This window comes from Streptopelia decaocto, assembly GCF_964273445.1.
Source record: "Streptopelia decaocto genome assembly, chromosome: 19".
Taxonomy (NCBI): Eukaryota; Metazoa; Chordata; class Aves; order Columbiformes; family Columbidae; genus Streptopelia; species Streptopelia decaocto.
The window spans coordinates 888,855-903,099 of NC_138674.1; the positions used below are offsets into that span (position 1 = coordinate 888,855).

Genomic DNA, 14,245 nt, shown 5'->3' on the forward strand with positions numbered 1-14,245 from the left:
GGTGCATCCACACCACGGGTAACCGCTCCGGTAACACCGCTCCGGTTCAGGAGCAGATTGGGCAGGGAGGGCCGGAGAAGGCGGCACATGGGCTGGGCGCTTTCTTCTTTACAGCTGGAAACACAGAGAATTAACAAGTCGGCCCTTTCTCAGGGTGAACGGCCGCTCCTGGAAGGCGGGACGGTGATTTACGGCCGGGGTGATGACAGCCGGGGAGCCGTGTGCCGCAGCAGCAGCGCCGGGCCGGGCGCTGCCCCCGGGCCCAACGCGAGCCTGGCTACAGTGGCCTGGTTGTTAGAAATGCACCAAAAAAGTCCCTTAAAGGTGAAACGAAGGAGCCCGTGAGGACGCGGGTCTGGGAGCAGCAGCCGGGGTGGGGATGACCCGTGAAACCAACACCTGCCAGAAGCACTGAGATGCTGGACCTGGCGACTTGCTGAAGACGGGGTGGGGGTTTCTGGAAGGGGACAGGGTTGTCCCCATGGCCCCGTGCGGTGGGCTGTGCTGGTCATACCGGTGTGGCAGGAGAGTGTGAATGGGGAGCATCGGGGAGCGCTGCCCTCCTTGTGCGTCGCAGCCGGGGAGCTGGAGGGGAGCGTGCCCGGAGGAGGAGGAGGAGGAGGGGGCAGCCTTCCTCCCGCCCACCCGCTGTGTCTCTTTTGCAGGCTCTGCAGGTGGCTCGGCAGTTCCTGCTGCAGCAGGCCACGGGGCTCAGCTCCCCCAGCGGCACCGAGGGCAAGCAGCCGGCCGTGCAGGTGAGCCCGGGTCCCCATCCCCTCCCGCTCGGGAGGGCTCGGCTGCGCACCGGTGCCGTGGGACAGCGCCCGTGCAGACACGCGTCACCTCCATCCTCAGGGTGGCTGAAGCCCCCCAGGAGCCCACAGAGGCTTAATTTCCCGTCAACCTTCAGAAATTTAATTTATTTTATTTTGGTGGGGGGGGTGTGGTCCCCGTTGTGTGCTGAGGTGGTGGGAAGGGGTGATGCGAGGGTAGGGCTGGCTCCCGGTGGGGACCAAGGGGAGAAGGTCACCGTGTGCCATTGTACCTTGGGACAGCATTTGGGACTGGGAGGCGCAGGGTTCCCCAGGGTCGGTGCTGCTGCTGTGAGTGGCGCTGGGTAAGGGACAGGCCCTCAGGGTCCCCCAGCATGGGGACAGCTGCTGGGGTGGGACCAAGGCCCATCCGGGGTGGAAAATGGGGCTTTGGGTGGGTGCAGCACCCTTGGGTGGCATCCTGGTGCCTTAGGCGTGGGGGAGCCTCCCCTTTGCTGCCCTTGGCCAAAAGAAAGGGCAGCAAATGGGCAGAAAAGAGGCAAAGAGGGGTTTGAAGGTGGAGAGAGGGGGAGGCAGAAGAAGCAAAGCCCACGCGATGGGAAGTGACAATTTAAATAGCTGTGCAGAGGGGCTCTCCCTTCAGGCTAATTAAATTTATCGGAGAACAGCAGGTTACCTTATTAGAGCCACGTGGGTTTAATTAACAAAGGAAAGTAATTAGCACAAGCGCTCTCAGAGCTGGAGGTCCTGCCTGTGCCAGGCTGGGCCAGGCAATCGCCAGGGCTGGGATGGGCGATCGCCGGGGTACGGCTGAACCGCCGCCGGCACCAAGTGCCGTCCCGGTGCTGCCGGTACCGGGGCTCACGGGCTGGGGAGCAGCAGCGGGGTCCGAGCAGCGGGAATTGGCCGGGGCTCCCGCGGCACGACCAGGCGGCTCTTTCCAGCGGTGCTGGCAGGAAGGAAACGCAGCCACTGCATGGAAAATGTCTGCGAAGGACAAAGGCAGCGAGGGTGAAGTCAGATTCCGGTAACCGGCGCCTCACTCCCTCCACGGGTGCGTGTCCCTGCGCTTTGCTGCTCCTGCCTGCGCTTTGCTGCTCCTGCCTGCGCTTTGCTGCTCCTGCCTGCGCTTTGCTGCTCCTGCCTGCACTTTGCTGCTCCTGCCCACTCTCCTGGCTGCTCCTGCCTGCACTTTTCTGCTCCTGCCTGCGCTTCGCTGCTCCTGCCTGCACTTCGCTGCTCCTGCCCGCTCTCCTGCTGCCCCTGCCGTGCTTCTCCCGGCTGCGCTGCGCACACGCTTTGCTCGCTCACCAACCATCCCCTTCTCCCTCCGCTGCTGTTTTCTCTCCCCTCCCTGCCCATCTGGCCAGCGGCTTTGCTGGAGTGAACTGGATCTGCCTTCCTCCCCCCTCCTCCCTTTTTGCGTTGCAAAAGGACTTGTGAAAGTTGTAGACGTGAGTCAGAAATAGCTCATAACTCACAGCGACCGGCCTCTTCCTCCCCCCGGCGCAGCGGCCCGGCCGGCAGCTGGAGCGGGATCTGACCGCGGGGAGATAGAGGATTAAGCAGACTCCTTTGAAAGGAAGTTTATCTAACGGCAGAGGGGTGTGGGTGAGACTGGCCAGGACGGCGGGAGGAGGAGGAGGAGGAGGAGGAGATGGCCGGGTCCTGGCAGCAGCCCCGGGCTGGGGGGGGCAGAGCAGGAGCGGGGTCTCCGTTGCAGCCCCCAACACCCGGAGCGCCGTGAATCCCCCGCGCCTGCTGACACCTTGTGTGCGCAGCTCCCTGCCACCTCGCTGATGGGGACGGGACGTTCGTGGGGCACCGAGCCAGCGGGAATATTAACGACAGTCGCTAACCGCGTGCTCCTGAAAACAAACAGGGAGCTGCTGGCGCGGGCGGGATCCTGGGGGTCTTTGAGTCCGAGCTCTCTCTGCCCCAGACGCCTGGAGGTGTGTGTGGAGCCTCCCGGCTGACACTCCAGTTGCAGCTGCATCTAAAAGATGCTGAAAAAACCCACCCCAAAACATCTTTGAGCAGTTTTAATTTCTTTGCAACTTTTAAACCATTAGAAACTTGGCGGATGCCAACCAAGTTTTGCATTTGAGGACTTTTGCTGCAGCGGATCCCGCTGGCACGGGGAGATGCTGCCGGTACCCGGGGGGCTGTGGCACGAGGTGCGGGACCGTGTTTGCAAAGGCAGCGAGGACGTTTCGGCGCTGGGCCGTTTGTGGCTCGGAGGCACCGCTGGATCACAGGTGCCCTTTGGGCTCCCTCCCCAGCCCAGCTCCGGAGCTCCCGGCCCCCGGCCAGAGCCACTTGCTGATGTTAAAAATCCCCTGAACTGGGAGAGGAGTTTGGAGCAAACTGCGGGAAATTGCTTTTCTTTTGTCTGCTGCGCTGGGGAGGGCAGCGGAGCGGAAAAGTGTATTTTGTTGATTTGAAACTTGAGTGAAATGGGTAATGAAGACAGATCAATACCAGCCCTTCTGCGTTCCCTCTCCAGGAAAAAATCCAGCAGCCCGTCCGTCTCGGCTCGCGCGGCGCTAGATTTTTCCATTTGAACTCTCGGCACCGCCGTCCGGCCCCGCTCCCCCTCCCTCCTCCTGCCCAGCCGGCCCGTAGCTCCGTCGCTGCCGCCGGCCCCGTCCCGCTCCGCCGGCCCCGCAGCACTGGGGGGTCTAACGGGGAGCAGGGGAGCCGCTTCAGTCCCCGCAGGTTTCGTGGGGGCAGCAAGTGCTCCAGTCCCATCCCCCTGCCCGAGCATCCCCCGTTCAGCTTCCAGCCATTCGCAGCCCAATTACGCGCGATTAGCGCTTCCCCGGCGGGGCATGCCGTGCTAACGAGGACGCACGTGCTAACGAGGACGCATGTTGGGCTGAACATCCAGGGATTGATTCCTCCGTTGCCTTGCATGCGGCTGAACATCAGAGGCCGGTCGTCCTCCACGCAGCTACGCTGGCGCCTGCTCGCCCCGGCAACGACTCCTTTGGTGCTAAAGCTGTCCAAAGGTTTCATAAATAACCCCCAAGCCTCAGAGCCCGACCTGGCTCGTGGAGCTGGAGCTCCGTTGCAGATCTGGGCGTCTCCTCTGACCCTGGGCGGGTTTTGACCCATGGTCTCTGTCCCACCTCGGTACGGTCCAGGTGTGCTGTGGAGTTGGCGGCTGGGCAGCATTCGGGTGCCCCGTGCCACCCAGTAGGTGTGTGTCCCTGGGGGGGGTGACACGGGTGCACGTGGGGTCCATGCCCGGCCCTGGCGTTTGAAGCTCTTGCAGATGTTCTGAGCTCGGGGTTCGCTCAGGGATGCTGAGCGCAGGCGGGGACCCGTGGATGTGCCCGTGGATGTGCCCGTGGATGTGCCCGTGGATGTGCCCGTGATGTGCCCGTGGATGTGCCCGTGGATGAACCCGCGAGCTCTGCTTGGGCTCGCTGGGAAAGGTTTGCTCTGCTCCAGCTGTTATGGGTGCTCGGGGAGGGAATTTGCTCATCCCCTGCCCCTGGAAACAGCAGAACCAAAGCTGCTCTTGGTGGTGGTTGGTCCTCCTCCTCTGTTCCTGGTTCCCAGCGCCCCTCGCCAAGTGCTCAGTTTGTTTCTGTTGGTTTTGGATTTGAAAAGGGTGTTTAAAAAAAAAAAAAAAGAAAAACAAGCACAAACATGGGGAGTTAAACCCCGAGATTAGATCAGAGACAAGAGTGTGCAGCACCTTGGGCGCTGTGAGACACGTGAACACCCCAGGAGCTGCTGCACACCCACCGAGGGGGGGTTTGCTCATCCCAGCGCCCCCTGGTCAGCGGGGATGGGGAGGGACGGGGGCTGGGCTGGCTGGACGTGTGGTTTGAGGTGTGGAGCTGGAGGTGCCCCGTCCTGTGGCAGCGGCGCCGCGCTGGCCCGGGACACAGCGGCTCTCGCGGCCTGGGCGCTGCGGGTCGGCTGCTCGAGGCCGAGCGAACCGCGGGCTCAGCGCCCGCCCCGGCTGACGGGGACGTCCCGGCCCCGCGCCGCGCCAAGGCAGCTGTGCCGGGGTCAGCAGGGCGGCCGCCGCTCCGGTGACAGCCCCGCGCTCCCGGAGCCAGGGCCGCCGTCGGGCCATGGCTTCCCCGCCCTGCCTCGTGCCTGGGACTTGCAATCGCTTCCCGTAAAAAACAAACAACTAAGAAAAATCCAACTAAAAGCATCGCTCCCCCATCCTGCTGCGTTAGCCCGGCCAAATCCCGTCTCGCTCAGCGGCGTTGGCAGGGTGGCTCTGCGCTTACGCCGAGCGCAGAGTTTCCCCTGTAATACCCGTCTGGTTTTCCACCCGCTGCCTGACGATCCGGCCTCTGGCACGGGGGATCACAGCCGGGGCCGCCGGAAAATCCCCCCCTGGAGATGCGGTGCGGAGCCGCAGCGCTGGGGCTCTCTGGGCGGCAGCCGGAGCTGTTAGTAAGCTGTTAGTAAGCTGTTAGTAAGCAGTTTTGCGGAGTGGCAGCCGGCCAGGGAGTGAGTCAAGCCCTTCCTGACTCGGTGTCTGGCAGATGCCAGCTCGTGACGTGCCGCCCGGGACCAGCCGCCCCGCGACCGCGGCCCCAGGGCTGTGCCGGGTGCCAGGAGCGGCCCCGGGCTGGGGAGGGACTTTGCCGCGGGGCGGCGGGATGGAGAGGCTGAGCCCCCGGTGCCGCGCTGCTCCGTGTCCCAGCTCCGGCGTTGGCGTTGGACCCCGTGCCTGCCTGGATCGAACTTTTGGGGCAGCCGTTGCCCAGCGCCCGCCCGTTCTCTGGGCACGAATGGCTGCAGCAGGAGCAAAACTTGCCATAAACGGGAATTTCCCCTTTTACTAAAGAAAGTTCCTGCCCTCCCTGGAAACCTGAGCCGGGAGGGAGATGTTTCCCACACCGGAGGGAAATTCTTTGTGTGGCTTCGGCATCCATGGGAGCTCGGGGAGGCGATCGCCCCTTGCCGGAGCCGGCACCGGTTCGCCCCGTTCACACCTCACCCCTCGCGGAGCCGCCGCCATTTCCCCGTGTCAGCTCCGCATCCAAGCGCGGAAGAAAAAGCCATTTAATGCAGACAAAGGTTGTATGAAAATATAATTCTGCTTTTGTTAGCAGCCATCAAACTCTAAAAAGCGTCGCTTTTGTTTTCTTGTAACATTGTGAAAACCTCGTGTCGGATCGAGAGCTGGGGCCCTCTCGACTGATCGCCTCTCCTTTGTGTTTTTAGATTATAGGGGCAATTAGTGTTGTCAAAACCTCTGGCAATTCTCTTTGCTCTTGACAGGGTGTCAGTCCGCTGGGCGAGAAATGGAAGGTGTTATAACTCTCCGGTAATTAGGATGCCTCCGATTTGAAAATGCCAGCAAACGTGTACGAGAGGCCGCACGGCGGGGTGGGGGCGGGGAGGCCGCCCGGATGGGGGATGCGGATGAGCAATTAATTAGAGGCTCTCATTCCGAGCACGTTGCCAGCTGATGAATTGGCAAAGGGAAATTAGCAGGATGCTGAGCTCCCAGCGAGCGGGCGCGCACCCGCTCCGCTCATCTTGCCATCCTCGCCAGCTCCCTCCTGCCCAGATGTTCGCCCAGGGCTTCGCACAGCTGGCTGCGAGCAGCTGAGCGCCCGAACGGCGGCTCTGTGCGGGGCTGGGGCGCGGGGGGTCTCCGGCAGCGCCGGAGCCCTGGCAGGGATGCGGCTCTTTGCCAGGGATGCTCCTGCAGCCCCCGAGCCCCCCGCGCCAGCCCAGCCGGGACAGCCGAAGGTGCCCAGCGTGGTCCTTGGTTGTGAACATGCAGCAGTTAATCAATAACTCTGACACGGAGGCACCTGGGGGGGATCACCTGGGGGGGATCAGATCACCGGCGACAAATGAAACTGAGCCCTCCAGCAAAATGCCTGAGCAAACAGATAAGCCTTTGCAATCTCCCTTGAAGGTCAGCGCGCTCAGCCTGGCTGGACACCCAGCATGGGCTGCACGGGCCACCACGGGCCCTGTCCCCGCTCCGTGTCCCACCGGCGTGGCTGCAGGGGGACACAGGTCCAGGCTGGGGAGTCAGGGCGTTGCTGAGGGGCCTGGACAGGAGGGGCTGGCAGGTCCTGGGCTCTCAGATGGACTTTGCCGTGTGCTCAGAACCCGGGTTCTTTGTTTCTCTGTCCCTTGGTCTCTGAGGCCTGAGACCCATGCGTGAGGGGATGAGAAGTCATCCCCTTTGGATCAAAGCTGGGTCCTTGGCTTGCACCAGGAGCCTGGCGCGGGCTCTGCCGTGTCCCCCAGACCAAGGAGTTGCTGTCTCCGGGGGTCCCCCGGAGGAGCCCGAGGCTGCTGGTGGCCGGTGGCTCACCAGCTCCCCTGCGCCCACCAGCCACCGTCATCCGCTGTCCTCGGAAAAGGGAGCACCCAGCAAGGGCTCTTAAATCCCAGCAGGGCCATGGCCCTGCCCGGAGCCTCGGGAAGGGCTCCGGTGTGGGGTGGACGGCGGGCTGTGCCGGGGCAGCTCTGGGTGGCCGTGGCTGGGGAGCAGCGTCGCTCTGGCGGGGCTGGGATCCATCACCGACACCTTCCCCGGCGCTTTCCCGCGGGGTGTGGACCCGCGTTGCGATAACCAAAGGCAGGGCCTGGGGTCAGCAGGTTTTCTTTGCCCTCCCTGCACTTGCCGCAGTAATTCCGAGAGTTACCGGTGTCAACTGGAGGTAAAGCTTTGATGGAAAACCTGGTAACCTCTTTCTCCATGGTCTGCTTTGCAAAGTTACTTGGGTGATCGGTGTCTGCCCCGCTTCCCCTGGCGTTTCTCTGCCTGCATCCCCTGGGACCCGAGGGAAGGAGCGGTGCCCGACACCTTTCCCGCGCTCGCAGCGGGGGATGGAGCTGCGGTTTGGAGCTGCCTGGCTCCTCTCGGTTCATAATTCCTGCAGCTAAATTGCGTTTAAAGAAGAGCCTGCGGGCAGAGAGCGTCCTGCCCTCAGGGTGAGGGCAGCTCGTGGGTTAGGAAGCTTGTCCCGGTGCCAGCTGCACCACGGGGATCTCTGTGCCGTCACCACATCCCCAGTGATGGCCTCAGCACGCCAGGAGGGGCTGATGGCCACGGGCTCGCCCAAAGGTGACGAGGGGACAGGGGCGCAGGGGAGGCCCCGGGAGAACCTACAGGCTGGGAGGCATTTGGGGAGGGTGTTCCAGGGTCGGGACTGGGAGTGCTGACGTGTCCTTCCCCTCCGCAGGTCCCCGTGTCCGTGGCCATGATGTCCCCGCAGATGATCACGCCGCAGCAGATGCAGCAGATCCTGTCGCCGCCGCAGCTCCAGGCGCTCCTGCAGCAGCAGCAGGCAATAATGCTGCAACAGGTACCGCTGCGCCTTGGCGCGGCCGCGCGGCTTCTCCTGGTGCCCGTGGCCGCTGCGCGGCCCTGGGGACGGGCAGATGGGCCCTTCCTCTTGGGCTTCTGCGTTGTCCCCACGTTTCCTTGGGGATCCCCAGCACCAAGGGGTGGGAAGAGCTGCCCGGGAGGGCTGGCAGGCTCAGCTGCGCTGTGGGGCAGGTGCTTGGCTTAGGGGTAGGTCCAGGCCTGAGCGCCTGGGTTTGTTCTCACAGCCCTGCTCAGCTTTTCCGGAGCGCTCCGTCAAATGTAAAATGAACGGGGATGGAAGAAAGATGAGGAGAATTAAAAAAAACAAAGCTCAGCTCCGAAACAAAACAGGTCTGCTTGGGTAAACACCTCCGGCCGGCGGGAGGGAGAGCAGGAGAAATCCCACAAGCATCCTCCACACCCTTCCTCCTGCCTCCAGTACCTGTTTACTCCAAACAGGCTGATAAGGATTCAAGGTTGGCCCCAGGGAAAGAACAAAGGGTAAACACTACCCTGGGTGGGTCCTTCTCCGAGCCTCTTTGGAGCCGGATAAAGAAACACGTTTGACTGCAAATTAAACAACCCAGGCCGGAATAGCTCACATTCTCCACCAGAAGAAAACCAAACATCACACCTCTCACCCCTGACCCAATGTTCCCGCAGCCTCGCTCGACCATGTTGCAGAGACCCGGCTGTGATTGGCTTTCGGGTAAACACCCAGGCTCTCCAAACCTGTTCGCCGACAGAAAAAGCAAAGTTGCTGCTGTCAGCGCTGTCAGCCCCGAGCTGATAAAGGCTTCCCGGCATCCCCAGGGGCATTCCTGAGCCGCGGGTGCGGGTGCCGGGGAGGGGGCTGCGGGTCTCGCTGACCTCCCGGTGCCTCTGCCCCCCTGCGCGCAGCAGATCCATCACCAACAGTTTATTTAGGGCTGGGAGGAGAGCTGGCGTCCATGCCGGCACGTCCCGGCGCTGCTCCTGCAGACTGGGACCCTCTTCGGTGCCTCGTTGCGGGGCTGGGGTGTTTTTCTCTGTTTCACCAGCCCAGCAAACCCCCCTGTTTTGAGCGGGGAGCTGCGAGGAGCCGGTTGCCCGCGCTTTCCTGTGGTGCCCGTGAAGGGGGACGCAGGTCTGAGCCCCCGACACTCGCGAGGTTGCACCGAACAGACCAGGGGCCGTGGCTGCTCCCGGCGCCTTCCCAGCCAGGAGCCCCCCAGCTCTTGCAGCGTTTGCTGGGGTGTTTCGGGGCCCCACCGTGCTGAGAATGGGGTTTCTCCACTGCTGGAACACTGGCTTATGTGCCAGAGCACCTGGGCCCCCTTCTCTCGAGGGATCAGCCCCCTCCTGGTGTTTCACATCCCCCATTAACAAACCCCCAGGATGGCTGCAGCGTCCCCAGCATGCACAGGAGTTACTGAGCTGGGGTTGTGACCCTTCCCCTGGCGCTGGTGGCAGAAAGCCAGGGCAGCCGGTCGGCATTAAAACCCAGCAGGTTTGGTACTGGTGCCGCTTGGGAATTTCACTTGCTTTGGGTTCCAGAGCCCGCAGGAGCGTGTTTCCAAGGGTTTCTCCACAGCCCTGGCTCTCTGGGCAGGTGCCGTGCAGTGCCGGGAGCTGTGGCAAAGCGCGGTGCTGGGCGCGGGGCAGCGCGGGCAGGGAGACACGAGCCGGGTGTTGCTGCTGCTAATCCCAGTTTCTCTGTCCCCTCCCGTCCCTCCCAGCTGCAGGAATACTACAAGAAGCAACAGGAGCAGCTTCACCTGCAGCTGTTGACGCAGCAGCAAGCCGGAAAGCAGCAACCCAAAGAGGTGAGCTCACGCCAACGGGTTCTGGGCCATCAGATCTGGCTCCGAATCAAAGGGGTCCAGCGTAAAACAAGGGGTGTGTGAATCAGCACCAGAGGCAGCCAGTCGGGAGCCAGCGGGGATGGGACACGGGGGCATCGTGTTGCCAGAGCGGCCAGTCCGGGCACTGGGGGTTCTCATCCTCCTCCTCTTCCTCTTCCTCCTTCTCCTCCCTGTCTGTGTTCTGGCACGTGCACCGAGCTGCCCTGTTCTCAGCGCCGCATCCTCGTCAGCACATCTAGAAACCGTGGGCAGCGGCCAAGTCTGTGTGGGCTGGCAGAGCTGCTGGACCCTCCCCGAATGGAGGGGCAGGTTGCTGCCCCCGGGACATAGCGAGGGCTCCCCAAACGCTCCTCGCGGTGGGGACAGAGGAGGCTGGGTCAGGTCAGGCAGGAGCACAAACCGGGGCTTTTCCTGCCAGGAAAGGCGGTTCTGCAGAACCCCGGTGCTGTGAAATGGCAGGGATGCCGCCAAGGGCTTTTCCAACGGGGGATGCAGCCGGGCCCCAGCCCCGGGGCAGCGGTGGGCGCTCTGCGGGGAGGTGGCTGCATGGTGAAGTGTTTATCCCGGTGTGATTGCATCAGTCTTGTGTAACGCCCTTTACACAACAGGATTTGCTCTCCTTTCCCGCAGCGATGCCCTGCGAGGTGTTGTGTATCAGCAGCGCTCAGTTTTGGGGGTGTCGCACGGGCAGACAGCAGCGCTCCCGTCCTTTTCTTGGTATATTTTTGCCCCTCTCTCTTCCCAGATGGGTGCAGGTGGCACCACCGGGGCGGTATTTTCATTGCACGTGCTGCTGTCTGTCTGGTGTCACTGTCCTCTTTACCGGGTGTCCTTCCCTGGGACGTGTCCCCAGCCGAGCACCAGCACAAGCAGCGGAGTGGGGTGCGGGGGCTGCTCGTTGCCATCACCCCTCCTGAAATCCAACACCCGGGTTGACACTCATTGATTCTCAGCACTTAAAAATTCAGCTTTCTTTTGAGCAGCGAGCATTTAAGCCCAGGCTGCGTGTTCGGGTGGCTGCAGCGGGGGCTCAACAGCAACGCGCTCCCGCGCTGGGGGACCAGGGCAGCGCGAGCGGCTCGGGGTCGGGCCGGCACCCACTCGATCTTCCGAGAGACTCTGACCCGGGCTTTCATTGCGGGATGTCGGCGTATTTACACAGCGTGTACGGGGTCAGGCTTATCGGAGCCATCTCCAGGAGCTGGAGTAGCTGCTCGTGCTCCAGGAACGGGGGAGGCATAAATCTGAGCTTCCTCAAGGACTTTCCTCTTGGCCGTGGCGATGTTATATTGCAGCAACGTACAGGGATATAATTAAACTCTAACAAAGGGCTTGCTTAACGGGCTCCTGGTTTAAAAAGCTCATGTTAACTTTTAATTAAATGGTACAGAGGAGATGAGAAATTTATCCGCTAAGGAAGTCTGAGTGGCCGGTGATGGGAAAAGGCGCATTAGATGGTGCTAAAGGGGTGCGTGTCCAGCTCCCGGCAGCATCACCGCCCCATGGTCCCAAAAACCAGTGAGAGGGTCCCCACGAGTGGCTGCCACAGAGTTTCCCTCCCCAGAACGCCCGGCCGGGCTCTGCGGGGTCAGCTTCACCCTGCGGCTTCGGGCAGCTGCTGCCGACAAAGCGCGTTGGGCAGCAGCGCGTCTGCCGCGAGCCGCGGTGCCGGCACGGGAGCGCTGGCGTGTCGGGGATGCCACCGCGGAGCCGTGGCCACGGTCGGCTCCTTCATGGAAACCCAGGGCGGTATTTAATTACGGCCCCACTGCAAGGTTGGTAAACCGAGCACCTTCTGCTCTCTCTGCTTGATTTCAAGGACTCAGCTCGGTGTAATTGTAAGGCAGCGGCTTGTCTGGGAGCACGGAGGGGGATCAGCAGGTGGGATCGGTGTTGTGCTGCCGCCATGCCGGGGAAGGTGCCGGAGCAGCAGCTCCTGGAGCAGCAGCTCAGATCTCGGCAGGAGCGGCGCAGCTGGAGGTCCCTGGCGGCGCAGGGAAGGGGAGAGCAGGAAAAGAGGGAGCGCGGAGGATGGAAACGTGTCGGAAGCGCCTGTCGGCAGCATCCTGTCCCAGAGGATGCGGGGGGCGCCAGGAGCTGCGCCGCAGCGGGGCTGCGAGGAAGGGGCCGAGCAGGACGGCTGGTCCTGCATCCCGCCGGGACGGGGCTGAGCTGCGGCACGTCCCGGCCTGTCCCAGGATGTTCTCCTGCATCGGGTGTAAGGGCCAACCCCCAGCAGCATCCTCGGCTCGGGGGGCGCGAGGAGCTGCGGCTCAGGGCTGGTGCAGCTCCAGGCAGCCCCTCGCCCTCCTGAAGCCGTCCTGCTCCTTCGCAGCTCTTTGCCTCTCCAAGCCCAGTGTCCGGGTGCAGAGACCCCAATATCCCCTGGGGTGAGGCCGGTGGGTCTTCATGTGCCCCCAAAGTCGACGGTGGGGGCTGTCCCCGTCCTGAGGGGGGTGGCGCGGGGGCTGCCTGCCGCCTAACCTCCATGTCAGCTTAATGAACTGCTCCTGTCAGTCCTGCGTGTCACGCCAAAACTCCTCCTGATGTGCTCATAAATCAAAGTGACGGCGGCTCTTACCCCGGTAGCTGCACCCAGTCATCTGCGTCTAATGTACGGCGGGCGCGGGCGACGCTCCGGACCCCGAGCCCCCACGCGGGGACGGGAGGTGGGGGCCAAACGCAGGATCTGGCCCCAACACAGAGGGGCTGGGGGTCCCCTCTAGGAAGGACTCAGCCGGTATTTGCCAGGCTGGGTCTTTCTGAGGGGAGGGAAGCCAAGCAAAGCTTGTGGGGCAATGGCCGAGGAGAGAGGTTGGTGCTAAGGCTGAAATTCAGGGATCACGGAGAGCAGGAGCCAGGGCTGCGCCAGGTCCTGGGGATCCCTGCTGCACCGGGGCCTGAGCGCCCATGATGCTCAGACCCAGACAGAAGATTGAAAAAGAAAGGACATTTCCTATCTCAAAGCTCTTGCGCTCATCACTAAGAACATGGACATGAAAACTTCTCTTTGGCCAAGCAGTGGGGCTGCAAAGTGCCCCCGGTGGGTGAGACTGGGGGGGAAGCGCCTCGGCAGGGGCTCAGCTGATTTTACCCGGGGGGCCCTGGCACCTCTCACCGCCGCGGAGGGGCCGCCAGCCCGTTTCCTCGGCCCCCCCACACTGTCTGCGCACAGAGGGGTTCACGGGGTTACGGAGACGCTGGCCCCGCTAATGAGGCCGGGGGCAGCGCCCCTCTCCTGCCCGGCTCGCATTAGCAGCTGCCTGTCCCCAGCCCTAATTGAATTCTCTCCCCTTCAGTTAATTCTCATGGATTTCTTGGTGCCTCCCAGGGGACCTGTCCTGCCTAACTAGTTTAGGGCTGGTCGGAGCGCGGCGGCTCCTGGGGACGGGTGGGGGAGTCGCCCACCAGCGGGGGGGTGTTTGTGGCTGGGCTGGGGGCTCCGATGCTGCTGCCCGGAGCCGGGAGTGCTGGGTGTCTGCCCCCCTGCAGATCATTGTTTTCTGTCCCCCATTGAGAACGGGCTCGTAATGGCCATTTTTTGGCAAACGGGGACCGTTTCCCAGCTCCCATCTCGCAGGCAGAGCTGGATCTCCGCTCTGAGCAAGCCCACAGCTCTGCTCACTCCCTCTCGTTTCAGCGCTTTATTTTTCCCTTCCCCTTTCCTTCTCTTCCCCTCCTCTTCCGACAGATCAAAGCCTCCGTCCGGCTCCGCCGCGAGCTGCGCGGGCACAGGCCCCGGCAGCCCCGCAGAGGCACACACGGCCGCGGTGCCACCGCCACGGGCGTCCCCGGCCGCCGCCGCCGGGCCCGGCCTCCCCGCGCCGTTTGTGCTGCAAGGCTGGAAATAACACGCTTTGATTTCTCCCTTTTGTCTCCCGGCAGCCGTTAGGGAACAAGCAGCTGGCCTTCCAGCAGCAGCTCCTGCAGATGCAGCAGCTCCAGCAGCAGCACCTGTTAAACCTGCAGCGGCAGGGGCTGGTGAGCCTCCCCCCGGGCCAGGGCACCGTGCCCCTGCAGACCCTGCCCCAAGGTAAGGACCCTGCGGGGGACGCGCTGGGGAGGCCGCGGTGGCAGCTGCTCCGGGCGAGGGAGGGGGCTGGGCCGCCGCTTTTCCGATTGTGCCTGTTGAAAGTTTGGGGCCTGATGGCGTTAATGGCTGGAGCGGCCTGGGCGAGTTTGGGCTGGGGTGGGTGCAGGGTCGGGCCCTGCCTGCCCCTGTGGGGATGCGGGGGGCTGGGGTCCCCTCCCCGCTGGGACAGCTCTGCGGGCTCCCTGGATGCTGCGGGCGGCTTGTTTTGGGGTGTGCGCTG

General features: G+C 63.1%; 1 protein-coding gene and 1 long non-coding RNA gene across 6 annotated transcripts in view; one reads left to right on the forward strand and one right to left on the reverse strand.

Annotated features, from left to right (window-relative positions):
* The window catches only part of FOXP4 (forkhead box P4), a 53,063-nt gene that overhangs the window by 23,799 nt on the left and 15,019 nt on the right, over positions 1-14,245 (forward strand). For 3 of the 5 annotated variants that reach the window (XM_082068947.1, XM_082068948.1, XM_082068951.1), the window contains 4 exons: positions 666-755; positions 7,964-8,086; positions 9,807-9,893; positions 13,818-13,965. In XM_082068947.1, coding sequence (XP_081925073.1) covers positions 666-755; positions 7,964-8,086; positions 9,807-9,893; positions 13,818-13,965 — 448 coding nt within the window. The remainder of the gene's footprint in view (positions 1-665; positions 756-7,963; positions 8,087-9,806; positions 9,894-13,817; positions 13,966-14,245) is intronic. The other 2 variants (XM_082068949.1, XM_082068950.1) reach the window with 1 other exon arrangement.
* On the reverse strand, positions 1,446-2,350 carry LOC309447902. The gene is made up of 2 exons (XR_014185688.1): positions 2,255-2,350; positions 1,446-1,760 (listed from the first exon to the last, which is right to left on the reverse strand). It is a non-coding gene; the product is annotated as an uncharacterized lncRNA (long non-coding RNA).